This window comes from Solanum pennellii, chromosome 7, assembly GCF_001406875.1.
Source record: "Solanum pennellii chromosome 7, SPENNV200".
NCBI classification, from domain to species: Eukaryota; Viridiplantae; Streptophyta; class Magnoliopsida; order Solanales; family Solanaceae; genus Solanum; species Solanum pennellii.
In genome coordinates, this window is record NC_028643.1 from 65,631,302 (window position 1) to 65,647,759 (window position 16,458).

The 16,458-nt window shown below is 30.8% G+C and overlaps 1 protein-coding gene across 1 annotated transcript; it reads right to left on the reverse strand.

Annotated features, from left to right (window-relative positions):
* Positions 1 to 1,938: 1,938 nt before the first annotated feature.
* On the reverse strand, positions 1,939 to 8,867 carry LOC107026105 (oligouridylate-binding protein 1-like). Its single transcript, XM_015226959.2, has 12 exons — positions 8,627 to 8,867; positions 7,749 to 7,810; positions 7,348 to 7,450; positions 5,830 to 5,906; positions 5,690 to 5,751; positions 5,515 to 5,602; positions 5,343 to 5,418; positions 5,155 to 5,185; positions 4,412 to 4,531; positions 4,033 to 4,118; positions 3,373 to 3,546; positions 1,939 to 2,456 (listed from the first exon to the last, which is right to left on the reverse strand). The coding sequence occupies exons 1-12, from the start codon at positions 8,705 to 8,707 to the stop codon at positions 2,184 to 2,186; spliced, it is 1,233 nt and encodes a 410-aa protein (XP_015082445.1). The 5' UTR covers positions 8,708 to 8,867; the 3' UTR covers positions 1,939 to 2,183.
* Positions 8,868 to 16,458: the final 7,591 nt, after the last annotated feature.

Here is a 16,458-nt window from a genome sequence, read left to right on the forward strand (position 1 = left end):
TTAGTTTATTAGGATCACATGGTACGTTACAAAAGGTAGTGGTTGAGCAAAAATAAAATAAAGAAGATAATATAGCATAAGTTTTTTTTTTTTCCCTTCTTCCTTTTGTTTTTTGAGACTTTTTCATTGTTTGTTGACCCATTCTTTTTCTCTTTATCCTTTTTTTTGTTGTTTTCTTGGATCTTTTCCATGCCTCACCCCATGTGAAATGTTACACATAGTTTTGTATGTATTGACATGTCCAGACTTTGAAGTGGGGTTTGCCTTTTGATTGAAAGCATCTCTACTTCTATATGTGTTCTTTGTACGTGGGCATTTGTTTATATATTGGATGCATCATGCATGTATAGGTATGGGTTTTAGTCGTCAACGATCAATTAAAGTTATCTACATATTTGACTTAAGCACCTTGATCTATTCTTGTGTCTATTGAACCCCTACGACTATTCCCCTTCCCATTTCCACCATCTCTTTACACATAAGATTGGTCCACACTCCACTCCACTCCAGAAGATTAAAGTTTATGGTTTGTATCTATAGTTTTCAACTTAGGGTTAATACAAGTACACTCTTGAACTTATATAAAATTTGAACAAGTAGACACACATATCTTATACATTGCTTGACATGTGTCGCCTTACATGGCATAATATTGAACTGTTCGAGTATATCTCACCCAAATTGTCAGGTAGGATACGTATGTTTATTTGTTCAACTAATTTATTTAAGTTTAAGTGTCTACTTACATATACCCAAAGTTTGAGGGCATAGATTCTTTTTGAAAAAAGTTAAAAAGACATATTTATGTATTATGTCAATATCTTATTTAAATGAGTTTGCATTGTCATTAGTGATACTATTTAAATGATAATATATATGTGTGTGTGACGATTTATGAATGCTTAGATGATTTATGTTTTCACAATCTGTGAGATCATACTAAGACAACCTAATTTATGTTCTTTACAATTAAATAGAGGAAAATGACTTTTTCAAAATTTTGATATGTAAAATTAAAGATCTTTTATAAAACTAACTCAAAAACAAAAAAAATTGGAAGTAACGAAAAAATCAATTTAGCATTCTGATCAAGTCTTATTTATTATATTACCTAGTTCAAATTTATTACGTTCAGTTTTAGTTGTAAAGACTCTGATTACTTTTGAATTTGATATATTAATAGAACACCAAATTAGTCTGTGGAATGAAAAAAAAAAAAAAGGTTTGCTTACAAATCATTATTTTTTTAATTTTATTTTTATAAAATGAACATGACCACGCTTTAACCCCCACCCCAAGATACAAATAATCTCTTATGGTCGATCACGAAGAAAATAATCTTTTTTAAATGTCTAATGTAAAAATAAAATTTTCTTTAAAACGAAAAGACATAAAACTAGTTTTGCAAAAAGAATAAAACCAAATCTTCCCCAAGTTCATTGTTTAATTTATTTTTATTTTTTAATTTCTGTGACTATGGTATGGTATGAAATTGAATTTTGAACCTGAAACCTCAAAATTCTCAAACTAATTCAATAACCACTAGGTCACACCTTTGAAAATTCATTGTTTAGCTCAAACATAACACATAAAATATGCCATTTTTCTTTCATGACCAACAAATCCACACTTGATAACCGAGAAATCCATCTGGACCAACCCTAAAAACCCACCACAAATTTTGAAACTTGGAGACGATGAAACCTGCCCTTCTCCGCTTAAATATCAAGCTTAGTTTGTATGACACGAGATTCGAACCACGTCACAAGTCCCTCTAGCCTTTACTACTTGAACAAAACCCTAATGGCAAAGATCTTGTCCTCTTCCTTTTCAGCATCAAGGTAATCGACGAAGGTTGTGCTTTGAACATTTTCGAACTCAAAAGACTCATTTCACAACTGCTAGCAAATAAAGAACAAAGAGAAAAATGCATATATGCAGCATGATTCACAGTGCGAAAAGTCCTTTAAAAACATTTCAGTTCATGAAACATTCTAACAACTCCTTGGGTAAAAGAAGAGAAGCTGCTCATCCAAGTGAACTGCCATCGGACTAGCTGCCACACAAAATACAAGCTACATATTCATACATGCTTCGGACACGAAAAACTAACGAGAAAAAAAGAAAAAACATATCCTATAAAACAAAGCCGGGAGAGCAGAAGCAGCAGGTGTTGTTATGCACTAGTAGTACATTGGTGGTTGAGTTGTAGCAGCAATACTACCATAACCACCATCGTAAATTGCTTGACTAGCAACGCCAATTCGCTGACCCTGGGAATGCATTAGAGCCTGAGAATGCATGAGGGCCTGTGAACCGCCCATCCTAGCCAAAGCAAGCTGCTGCTCATAGGCTGCAACATCAGTCACTGAAATACCAGGGATGTGTCCCACAGCTGGAGGAGGAAGAGGGGTAGAACTTGCTCCTGGCAGAGTAGGCTTGCTTCCCCATGAGCACTGTAATGAAAACACAAAATTATCGACACAGCAGAAGATTTATTTTCACTACATTTAAATCTCAGAAAACAACTGTTAACTAATGAAAACATTAGACAACTCCTCTGCTTCAATTTACCAGCATGCTCAAGAACAAGAGCCAATTGTGTGACCGTAAGCTCCATCCCTTCACATCGTCTTTTGCATTTTATGAAGTTATTACATAATGACCAAGTCAAATCCTTCTCCTAAAGTTTCCACTTTCGTCTTTCAACCTAATATCACCAATACTGTTATCGACAGTTTACCCTGTACAGGAGCTACGTTACTCTTCCTCTTTCTATTGAACATATTTTGTACATACACTATTCCTTTATCTGCTGACAAAAGAGTTCTCACATAGAAAAACTATCTTCCAGCTCAGGTGGTGCTAATACCTACCAAGTATTATTAGAATACAAGTAACCTCGGACAAGCCCATCCGACCCTAGGAAAATGATATTACACATCCAGCAACTCCAAATGCCAAACATTAGGTTGTTTACATTTCAAATCAAAACATCATCTGCAGAATCATCAAACTAACTTTCTACAACGAATAAAATATGAATATTCTTCTATGGAATAGGACCACACAAGGTGCTCTAGAAATTTATACATAACCCCCCTCCCTTCGGTGCTTCTAAACTGTTGAACTAACATTTTCATTAACTGCCAAAGAAATAACAAAGAACGTCAAGTACCCACTCAACATAATTTGCCTCCAATCAGGCCTGAAGACATCACAAATGGATAAGTCACAAGTCTGAGGAAAGCAAACTCTAAAATATTTCTTTATAGTTCAATAACTTTGTTTAGATTATTAAAACCAGGTAGTGTTACAGGAGTCGAGGTAAACACAGTCAAAACAGCTGAATTCTCATTTTTCACACATTACCTTAATAGGTTTACCAAAAAAGAATTGGGCATTTCCCAACTGAATAGCTTGAGCAGCTTCAGCATTGGTACTGTATCTCACAAACCCAAAACCTTTGTCCCGTTGAATACGGACATCTTCAATAACGCCAGCTCCAAGAGCATGAAAATGACGATGTAGGTCAACTAAAGTGACCTGAAACACACATGGACATGAGAACCTCACACATAACTAAAATATCTGAAGACAATAATAATAAACTGCAAATAAACTACTTCCTACTTCCACTGTATATTATTCCTCTGCGGCCGGTAAATCTCTTGTGTCCTAACTGCTACTTGATACTCATGCAGATGCCTACGGTCAAGGAGTGGGGCTATAGTTCCATTGCTTGAATATAGATTTAAATTGAAGCTTAAAAAGCTTGTGAAGTATATCTCCACCAGTGGAACTTCTGATACAGCAGTTACATTTACCACTTCACGTATTTCATGTTATTCACGAATGATAATGTCTGCCCGGAAGAGAGCATGTGCAAATATGATAGCAGGGAACATAGAGATTGTCACAAGGTATTTGATCAAAACTTGGGGGGCTGACCTAACGGAGGGTGGAGACATATCCCCACAACAATTAGTTACAAATTCAATAACAGAGTTCTGAGGTGTTACTGATACTCACTTCAGGAGAAAGGTTGCCAACATAAACAGTTGTATACTGGGGACTATTTTCTGGAGCATCTTCATTGGCCTTGTCATGACCATCATCTAGACAAAAACATAAATAGCATTAAGATTCTTCATTATGACGGTTAATTAAATAAAAGTAAGGCAACTAAAAAGTTCTAGTAAGCACTCCACATCAGTTGCAGAGTCTACATCACTTTGGCAAAAGAATGTACACTTATAACACGATGACCCACTGAATATGGATGTGCTTGGATCAATACGCAAGAATAGTACATGACTGGTAAAGGTACTTGATATACTACAACTGAAAGTATAGTGTTGTTTCAACAAGCAGAAAATAGAAGCAACTATAAAATTTAAGAAAAACCAACCTGATGTTCCACTTGTCAACTCAACAACACTTTTCGCATCTGAACTCTGCTTTTCATCAATTCCTCCAGCGCCTTTTGTTGCCCAGTTGCAGCGGATTTGTCTGCTTCCTAACCACTTCCCTTTTATTTTGAACCAAAAAGATCTCTATTTAGATGAGATAGAAAACCAGCCTTATCTTCGATCAAGCCTACTAATCTAGGAGATAAAACAATCAGGAAATGATGCAGCAATGTGGCATGAAACCAAGTTCTCATCCATTTGAAAATGATTTCTAGGAGAAAAAGAAATGCCAAATCTTGTATTTCTAAAACATTGAGAATTATATAAATTGGCTGGTACACCATTCTTTACATATATACTCTGCAAAAACAGTAAAAAAACAGATTGAACTATAGCATGGAAGAGAACCTAATGAGACTAGATTGAGATGAAGACTGGAGGAGATGCAATGATCAGCAGTCTACTTAGCTCTGCGAGTGAAAGACCAGCATAGAGAGTGACAGAATGTCTTTCAATGAAGCTACCCACACGAGAAAACAAGTAAATAATCTTAGTTTGTCCTATGCTATAGAATCCCAAATAGAACAAGAACACAAGCAGTAAGCAACCAAGATTTTCCCCAATAGAAGACTGGTGGGTAAAGTGCTCTATTAAGAATCAAATTCTCAATATTCAATTTAAAGACAGTATATAAACCATGTTGAATGAGTGTATCAAAAAAAAATAGACAGCTTGTTCATACCAGTCAAGTCATTTATTGCACTTTGCGCCTCCTGCACAAAATATTCCAAAAGAAAAGATAAAAAGGTTGACATGGTTCATAGAAAAGCACAAGGTAGGCACTACTAATTTTCTTCTTTTCCTATTTTGGGTGGAATGCGCACGAGAAGAAGCTTAATATCAAAGGGTTGATCAAAGCCATCTTATTACCTGCTGATTACGGAAGGAAACAAATCCAAATCCCCTTGAACGGCCTGACTTTTGATCCCACATAACCTTTGCATCTCTGCAAGGAAAAACTTGAAAGTCATATCTGAGAGTACAATATATCTTTGAAAAATGAATGTCAGGGTTTGCAGGACTATAAATGAATAGAGCTTACGAGCAGCTAGGGTAGACTGAAAAGCATGCATACAATGTGGCATCTGTAACCTCTGGACTGAGATCACCAACAAAAATGTTAAAGTGGCCTGTAATCCAGAGAAGGCGGTATTGAGTTCTCAATGAAGTGCAAAACTAACAAGAAGATAGAAAATTCAGATATCTTATATACATACTTGAGGTATCCTCTCTCTGAGCACTAGTATATGCCCAGTTAACTTTTATAGGCTGTCCAAACCTGCATTTTACCAGTAAGGCTTACCACAGAGTAAATGCTGAACCCTTAAGCCAGAATATTGCAAGAAAATCCACTTACAAATTTCTTCCATTAAGAGTCACAATAGCAAGGGCTGCTGATCGGCGATCAAAGTAGTCGACAAAACCATACGACGACTGCATTGCAAGGAATCACCATATATTAGTCTCCTATCAAGAAGTTTCAAACAAGTTATGTGACTTGAGATGAACGGCAAACTCACACATAAACATCAATCTAGAAAGTATCCAGGATTTCAGGACTACAACTGTGAAGACACAAAATATTCTGTGGAACTAACATCAGTATTGCACTATACAAGACGATGAAGAATTCAAACATTTGGTAGACACCAAACCCTCTTTCCTGACCCTTTCTCAGGTTCTAGAAGTGTAGCCCAACTTGTAAAAATCATGGAGTGACAGAAGGTGAAGATTATCATTGTGCATGATTAGTTTTAATGTGAAATACTTTTGCTTTAAAAGCTTAAATTATAATCATGAATAGATCCTCATCACATTAAATTGCTGCAATGTCGCAGCCACAATGAACTCCAAAGTCTGCAAGGTTTTAACAAGTTAAAGTTAAGAACTTACGTGGGAATTACCATTACAACCTTGTTATACTTCAATCTACAAAAGCTCAATGGTGATTCATCGTTTTTGAAGATTCACAGTTTTGACTGGCACCAATGCTATAAATACTTAAAGCAAACAGACAATGCCTACACTCTAAATTTATGAAGGCTGATTCATGAGTTGAAGAACTAACAAGGCCAGTGTTTCTAAGACTAAAGACAAAGCCATGGTGCTCCAAGGTGAGAGCGATGCCTCGAGAAATAAAGCAAATGTCTTTCAAGGAGGTTACCACAATTCATTTCAAACAAGTATATGCATAAAGTTGAAAAGAAAACAGGAGAAAACAACAAAAGTTGGGCAATGACTGAACAGTGAAGAAATTGGAAATAGAAACTTGTGACTTTTTTTGAGATAAAGGTAACTTTAAATTGCAACTTATTTTTGTTTCCTTTCAATAGTTAATGGATTGTCGGAGTGAGAAATATTTCCTATTTGAAAATCACAAAGAGAAACCACTTCAACCAAAACTATCCATAACCCTAAACGAGTTAAAACTAAACATGCTAGCTTGCCACTTCTCTCTCTCTATCTCCCTCCAAAAGTCCAAACAAGCACCAGTGAGGTGAACGCATTGATGAAATTCAGCCAAAGTCGCATCTCAACTACTAAGGCATACATCTCATAAATTAATAGCACCCTCCATTGGGCAAGAGGCAATATGCCCTCACCCTCGAGATATGCATATGGCCTAACAAACATATCTGAAAGCACAGAGCCAGAATCATTAGCATAACCAGCTTCACCTGAAAATCTTCTCCCTTAAACAAAACTCAAGAGAAATTCATGATTTTAATTTACTTTCTTCATTAAATTGTTAACATGCTACACTAGTTAGAACTATGACATAAATCAATCATCTTCAGATAGGCATGTTTCAATTAACTCCAAGACTTGTCTGGTAAGAAAATGTTAAACATAAACCACAATAATGAGATCAGACCTTCTCTTTTTTAATGAGCTTGCATCCCTCAAGGGGGCCAGTACTTGAGAAGACCTCTTGAAGAAGTGGTTCCGTTACTTGGGGGTGGATGTTTCCAACGTACCTAGTTCGGATAACATTGAAAACCAGAAGGGTTATCAAAGATTAATTCAGAACATCATGCCCTCTTTAAATATATAGACAAGCATGTTTGATCAAGCGCAGTTTCATGCAGCTAAACATGCAGCGATCAAGTAATAAGAAACCATATAAAAGTATGCATTACATGAGCTTTTGTACCAAGATACGATAGAGAAAAGGAGGGAGTATCACTTTCAAGCAAAAGGCAACAATTAAAAGGAAAAAGGAAAAATAAAAGAAAACTGGTTTTCAAATCAAAAGAATGGCCATGAGGCACTCACACACTGCGGCAAGTACTTGAATCAAATCCAGGAGGCAAATTTCCACTCAAGATAGGCTCTATCTGTAAACAAATACTATAAAAGGTCAATAAAAAAAACAAAAGAAAAAGGATACCTAAGTTTTCCTCAATCCCATGTAATAAAGTTGAATAGAGACTAGCTCAAGTCAATATAGAAGTATACCATGGCATTGTGAAAATTCACGAATACATTTTTTTTTATGACAATGGAACCCGCAGCCACTACCCAATTCGCAAAAACTTTTGATTAGAAGGTACAAATGTGAATGAATGGAGGATTGTGGTGGCCATGACCCAATTCCACAGCCCAGTTATCTCTCCCTTACCCAAATAACTTGGATTTTAAAAAAAAAAAAAAACAACCATATCACCATGCCTAAACAGAGAAGACACCAAGATTTGTTCATTCCTTATTCTCAATACTTTCTATCTGTATAGGAGTTCTAAGCAGACAAACTAAATAAAGGCTAACACAGTTCAAAAACCAAACACCATTATTATAAACTTTTAATTCTTAATACTAGCTGAACTCAAGTCCAGTAATTTCAACTAGTTGCCTCTCAAAAAGGCACCATCTTTCCAATCACAACTCTACAAACTCAACCACAGTGACTTCACCATGTTCTAATCATTAACGCATATACATTTTTTTATTTTTGACATAAAGGTTAAATTTTTCAAAAGGGGATCCAAATTAGAAACAAAAAATAACAAAGACCCAAAATTTCAATTTTCAAGAAAACCACAATCAAGAGATGAAAAAGTACAAAAAGATTCCAGCTTTATCAAAACTTGAACATGGGTAAAATCCAAAAAGGCATAATAACAAGTCAAAACCAAATAAAGAAAAAAAGGAACCTGTGGGGGTGCAAGAAGAGCAGGATGATAAAGGGATTGCTGCATCAATGCTTGCTGCTGCTTCAGCCTCTGTTGCATCATCTTCTATGAATTTAATATACAGGAGATACAAAGGGATGATTTTCAAGAAAGGAAAAATGAAGGAAGAAAAAAAAAGAAAAAAGAAAAAAAAGAAAAGAAAAGAAAAAGAAACCCTTAGAGTGGTGCCACAAGTTGAAGACTGAAAGAGAAAGATGATGTTTTGCTACACTGCTATAGATATTTATTTATTTATTTATTTTTAGCAAAATCTGCTACACCCTTTTCTTTTTTCCTTTTCCTACACCTGTTTTTTCTTTGTACTAAATTTTTTATATATGTTCTAAAATAATATTTTAAATTGTTAATTTATGTACTTTTTATGTTATTTTTGAATAATATATGTTACTTCATCTATTTTATTTTATATGATACAAGTTATTTTAAAAAAAAAAAATATCTTATATTCTCACGTATTTTTAGTTGTCATTTTACTGTGATTCATAGTACTTTTTAGCTCTTACATTATTTTCAAACAATATATACAACTTTTTTTTGTTTCGATAAAAATAAGGGAGTTAACCAAATTTCATTATGTTTTTTAATTATGTTTTTCTAAAAATATCTTAAATTGTTACATTGCATTTTTAAGCTTCTTTTTTTTATGTAATTTTTAAATATATAACAAATTATAAATTAAAACGAAGAATTAAAGTTTTCAAATCATTATATTTCTATATTAAAATGTTCAAATCTATAAAACTCCACATATATGCTTAAATTAATAGAAGGAAGCCAAACGATTTTTTTAAAAAAAATAATATATGAAAGCTCAACAAATATATATTTATTTTTAATATATGACTCCTTCCTTTTCGATATATATATGAACTTATTTTTATTTCATTTCAAAAAAAATAACTTCTGAATTTTAATTTTTTTATATAGCATATTTAAGATCACAAAATTAAAAAATATTTCAATACACAAAATATAATATACATATAAATTTTAATTTTAATTTTGATTGGTTTCCACCTAGTATTATACTTGATATATGATTATTAAGAGATAAATGTAATCATTGTTTATTTACTTTCATATAATAAATAGATATCACAATAACTCATAAAAAAAATGAAGAAATAACAAAAATAAGGTAATACTAAGGCTTAAGTCATATACCGCCCCTCAAAGTTGTCCGCATAATTCACTTAGACACCTTAACTGAGACTTGTACCTATTGAACACCTAAATTGTTTAAAACATGTACCTATTAGACACAAAATGCTGATATGGCAAAAAATGTGTATTGCACTTCCCTGAAGCGCGTGAAAAGACGTAAAATAGTGTCTTTTTTAATTTTTTTTTACATTTTTTCTTCTTTTATTGACACTTGGCATTATAATTAACTTAAAAATATCTTCTTCTTTATTTACACTTTTTTCAAAAAAGAAAACACCCCACTCCCTATCTATCATCTTCTTCATAATTTAGTTTACAAAACTTTCTTCATTTTAGCTCCAACACTGTTTTTTTTTCTTTTTTTATATACAAAAAATTTATATCTTCCAAATATGAAGATAAATGAATATTCAACTATAAAGATTCAGATTTGAAAGAAAGTCTTTGTATGATTTATTTCAAATCTCATAAAAACAAGGAACAAGTATGAAGAAGATGAAAAAAGATAAATGATTTTTACGTATAAAAATAGTTAGCCGATATTTATTTATCACAATTTTTGAACAAAGATTTTTACTCAAATTCATATGTGGTCATTAAATTTATCAAAATGATATAAAAATTTTTGAAAGAAAAAATTTTGGAGCTGTCATTTTCATTTTGTCATCGATGTAGAGTTGAATAACCGCCAACAAAATGTTCATTCTTCTTCACTCCTTAGTATGAAAAAAAATAAAATCTTGAAGTTATTTGAAAAGAATAAGATTTTGTAATTTGAGAAAGTGTGTTTTGTGGAAGAAGATGAAGATGAAAGGGGGTTGGGGTGGGGTGGGGTAAGGTGGGGTAGCATAGGTTGACATTTTCATTTTTCTTTTTTTTTTAAAAAAATTAGATATTAAATGTGTGTTTTTTTTATAATTTTTGGACCAATGCCAAATGTTATTTTTTAATTAGTCATGTTGCCACGTCACCGCAAGTGTATCACACACTCTTAACATTTTTTGCTGATTATTAAAAAATGTCTAATAGAAACGATTATTATATAGGTAAAAGCGTTCAATTGGTACTAGTATTAGTTGAAGTGTCTAAGTGAATTATGCGAACAACTTTAAGGGGCCGCTGATGACTTAAGCCTAATACTAATAATGATAACTAAAGATGTTTCTATAACTATTTAAGTTTCTTGTCATCATTCTTGGTAGTTTTTTGATTGCATGAAGTCATATTTTTACTTTTTATCATCATTCACTTCATATATAGAAAGATGTTTTTAGAAATATTCATTCTTGATAGATTTTTATTAGAATGAAATTACATTTTATTCTTGATCATCTTTAATACAAATATATCATCCTATTCATTTTTATTTGTAAAGTTAATTTTTAACATCTTTTTCTTTAATTTCGATCTAATATATATTATTAATTTTATCACACTAATTTATTTTCAAGTATATTAATTAGAGGCAAAATAAAGATTGATATAATTAATTCATGGTATTTTTATATTAAAAGTAGGCCTTTTTTTTATAAGCATAATGGATATCACAATAACTCATAAAAAAAAAAGAGAAGTAATAACAAAATAAGTTAATGGTAATAACAATAACTTAAGATGCTTCTAGAACTATCTAATTTTTTTGTTATCATTCTTGATAGATTTTTATTGGCGTGAAATTACAATTTTGCCCTTGATCATTTTTCACTTCATATATAGAAAGATAATTCTAGAATTATTTATTATCTTTCTTAATAGATTTTTTTTAACGTAAAATTACATTTTTGTCCTTGATCGTCCTCCCATTTCATTCTTCTATATAATAGAAATACTTGCAATTATTAAGACTATTGTGGGCCAAAGTCTATTCTGATTAACTAAAATATTATATTTTCACATTTTTGTTTGACTATAAAATTCTTATTTGATTTTATAAATCTGATCTTCAAATATTTTTAAGTTTGATAGTCTTTGATTTTCTATTCACAAAATTTTAATTTTTTTCAATTTCAATATATGTCCTAATTTTAAATTTTAAAAAATTAAAACTTCAAAATTTATGGCTAAATAGAAAAAAATAGACCATTTGGGCCAAGTCTAAAGATAAAGTAGCAATTAATTTGGGCCTTTCTGAAAATTAGATGCTAGTTTAAGTTTATGGATATAAAGTACAAAAATTAAAACAATTTGGGTGTTTATTACCTTTTATTTCAAAAGTTTTTTCAAATTATAATAATTTCAGATTTTCAAAACTTGCAAATGCATTACTTTTTTGTCCGATACACAGCAAATGAAACATGGGTTATGTATCAGATATATAGCTACATATCAAATAAATAATTATAAATCAGATTCAAATTGATTTATGTTTGAAATAACTGGGGTTGTGCTCAGCAATAGAATTTGTATCAAATGCATTATACACAACACAAAATTGTAATGTATCTAATAGAGGTGTGGTGATGTATCCGAATGTTAAGAAAAAGAAGAAAAAAGGGGACCATTTTGAGCCTTTGCTTTGATTTTACTTTTCTTTTTTCTTGGATAGTGATATTTTAACCTAAGGCACTAATTTTGACATATAAAGATTTTATAAGTGGTTTAGATCTGAACATTTAGTTGAGTAAGTTGAATCCAATTGAATCAAGCTTAATCAATCTTTTTATAATCTTGAATCAAATCGAGTTTAATCCATATTAATCAAGTTTGTTAGAGGATAATTAAGCTTGAGTTGAGCTGCAACAGATTTTTTAATGTTTAAATCTATATAGTATGGTATAGTGTCGGTAAAATGAGCTCATATTTTGGTGACCCACTTAAACCGCTCATATTTTAATGGGTGGGTGAGTGATTTTTCTCATGGGTAAAATATGGGTTGATACCCATATCTGACCCATAAAAATATGGTTCAAATATGGGTAAACTATGAGTAAAATATGAATTAGCCAAGTGGGTTAAGCTTCTAACTTTTATTCACTCAAAATTCATGATATCACCAAAAATAGTGTAATTTCTCTTCCTTTTTGTGTTATTTTACAAAACTAACTATTCTTCTCTCTAATTGAAAAGGTGAAGTCGTTGACCCTCCAAAAATATATAATTTAAATGTACATTTCTTTTACTAATTATAATTACATTTTATTTATTTATTTAATTTTATATTGGATAATCAATAATAGTGTGAAATAAGCAAACATGTATTAGTATTGCCATTGCTTAAAGTGGATTAAGCATGTTTTAGTCCTAAAACGTAAATATTCATTTACTTTGAAATTAAAAATATATTCATCTTGTTATTGCATAAGTTTATTTTATATTGAAAAGTTATAGATTTTTATTTTTATTTTTATGATACAATAAAACTAAATGAAACATGTTCAATATTTTCATCTAAAAAGAGACTAAAGTATCTTCTCTATATTGAATTCTTAAGTAAAGTATTATTCATTAATGAAAATGTAGATAAAATATGGGTAAACTAATATTGTACCCAACCCATTTATTACCCAATCAATTTTTACCCATATCTAATATGGCGATTTGAATTATTACCCATTTTGTGTTTATCCATTTTCAGCCCGCCCACATTTGACCCAACCCGCCCATTAGCCACCACTAGTATAATACAACTAAAAATAATTGAAATATTAGGGGTCGTTTGGTACAAAGATTAATAATGCACGGATTAATAATGCTGGGATTAGTAATGTAGGGATTAATAGTGCAGGGATTAGTAATGCAAAGATTATTTTTACCAAGTGTTTGGTTTATTGTTTCACACCATCTTGTGTTTGGATTAAAACTTTATAGACAAAACTTCTTTCCAATTATACCTTTGAATTATTATGCAATTGGGTTAAGGTAAATCATTCCCGGACAATATTTTTGTATGACCTTCTAACTAGCTATGAAAAGAACAATTTTATTGTCATGTTTGCCTTTTTTTAACTTAAGTTATTTGAGGATAATAATTGTCATATCTTAGTAAATTGATCACTTACAAATGTCAATTTTCAATTTAAAAAAAGATAAACTATCAACTTTTAAAATTGAAAACGGTAAACAATAGTAAAATTAAATAAACCATCTACATTTTCGTATAAAATTGCAAGTTGTAATTTCAATATGTATTCAATTTTATAAATTGTTCAAAATACAAAATATTAGAAAACAGAACAAACATTTTAATTATTTTGTTTATTTTCTTGATTTTATATTTTATGGTCGTGCTAGTAAATTTATTTAAATAAATTAGCCTACAAATTATTTAGAGAGAGTTGTTTGTTACAAATTATTCTCTCTAAATAATTTCTAAGCTAATTTATTTGAATAAATTTACAAACACAATCATAAAACATAAAATCAAGAAAATAAACAAAATAATTAAAATGTTTTGAGGGATATTTTTGTCTTTATTAGACTTATCCCATGATATTATATTTCACATATTACTAATACCTCCAAATAGAAGATATTAATAATACATCCTATAATACCATGTAGGAAATATAACTAATCCATGATATGGACCCAATTTTCAATCAAATATAATACTAAATAATATCATCTATAATATATGGACTATATGTTTTAGTGCGGCCTACCAAACGACCCGCTAATGGAAGAGTGTCAAAATGTCCCTCCACTTCTTGGGATAAAAGAATGTCCTCCTTCTCGTGCCCTAACATTAATTTCTGGCTTAAAATTGTCCTTTTATTAATGACATAATTATATAATATTTAATTATATTTTAATTAAACATGTCTTCTTTATTTATTGATTCACATAACACCTTAATCCAATCCGAATGATACACAAAACAAATAAGCTTAAGAAATATTAAGATTTTAAGACAAGTTTATATCAAATCTTATGAAACTCTTCCTTTTCGTATTGTCACGGTGTCTTGTTTAATATTTTTTTTTTGTGCTCAATATTTCACATCTATTTTGGGGTGTTGTTATTCTTGATTCGTTGAGAATTACTTCATCAAAATGTTACGCTTTCACATTACAAAATAATTTTATGTTTAAGAATAACATTCAAATTTTTTTATTAAAAGTAAAAAAATAGAAATTTACTACAATGCTCGCCGCTTTAGTCTTTGTGGTCACGATCTCTTATTTATCTCATCAAAAGAGAATTATATAATTGATATAAAACTAATTATTATTAGTTATGACAGTATTCTTTGTGTTTCAAGTTTTAACATTAACATTTACGGGCTATAACATTTGTTAAATAAAATAAGTAAAAAAATGAAATATAAATTAAAAAACAAAGTAATAATGTAATGATAATTAATAAGACATACAATAAGGAGAGTCATAACAAACAAAATTTGCTTAGCTCAAAAACGACTCTTTCTATTATCTGTTGATTGTCTATCGAACATATTTCGTTATTTTTACTCAATATTCATATATTTCTCTATCATCGCTCTAAGAGTAGTCGACATTGTCTTCTCTAGCGATTTTTTTGTTTTATACAAATGTTGTCTTATATAATGTGATGGAAGATTTCTTATCAATATTAATCAAGCATGGTAGTAAATGGGATTGTTCAAGTTAATGTTTATTTCAAATATGTTTTTATATTATGTATATTAATAATACTATGTAATTTGTTCGCTTTAGTGAGGAGTATTTTCAATTTTTATTTTAACACTTTTTAATGTATACTGTTCAATTTTTAAATAAGAAGCGTTTGTTGTTGGCATGAATATTGTATAGAAATTTGCATATTACTCCAATGGAATTGATATATTGTTAGTTTATAATCAAAGAATGTTTAGAATTCACTTGGTTGAAATTGATACTCTTCTTGGTATGAATCTTGTATGATACAATATTTAGTATTGGTATAAAATTAGTATAGATATTGACACAAAAACTTGTATATGATATACTATTTATATAACAAAACATAATGACTAGTTACAAATGGTTCGAAAATTGATATTCGTTTGATACAAATTTAGAATAAATCATTGTTTATTCTTAGCATAAAATTGGTATAGATGTATGTATAGTGATGGCATGAAAAGTATTTATACTTTTAGCATGAAATTTACATAATGATTTGGGTGTACAAGTGAACAAAGTTGATGTTTATTTCTTGGGATAATGCATAAGTACCCCCTCAACCTATGCTCGAAATCTCAGAGATACACTTCTATTATACTAAGGTCCTATTACCCCCCTGAACTTTTTTTTAAAATAATTTTCTGCCCCTTTTCGGCCTACGTGGCACTATCTTGTGGGTCCAATGTGTTGGGAAAACGCGGACAAGCACAAAAGTATATATGGTAAAAGTAATGGAAATAAAATGGAAAAATAACGACACCAAGAATTTTACGTGGAAACCCTTCTGAATAAGGGAAAAAACCACGAGCCAAGAGGAGCAACTGATATTACTATAGTAAGGAACTTTACACTGTGTAGTCACGAATACAATACTCAAAGTGACTACTACACACTCAAAAGGAACAACACTCTTTTGGTTTCCGTCTTACTAAAATATCGCTCACACTCTATTTTTCTTCACAGACTATTTTCTTGTATAGTCTATGGAATACCTCACTTTGCTCTCAAAATGGTTTTTCTTTCTAACTTGGTGTGTTCTACAAATGA

Coding starts and splice junctions, on each gene's coding strand:
- LOC107026105 (XM_015226959.2), bottom strand. CDS start 8,707: ATGATGCAACAGAGGCTGAAGCAGCAGCAAGCATTGATGCAGCAATCC. Junction 3,547..4,032: donor TTGGCAACCTTTCTCCTGAA/GTGAGTATCAGT, acceptor TGTGTGTTTCAG/GTCACTTTAGTTGACCTACA. Junction 2,457..3,372: donor TTTTTGGTAAACCTATTAAG/GTAATGTGTGAA, acceptor TTTTCATTACAG/TGCTCATGGGGAAGCAAGCC.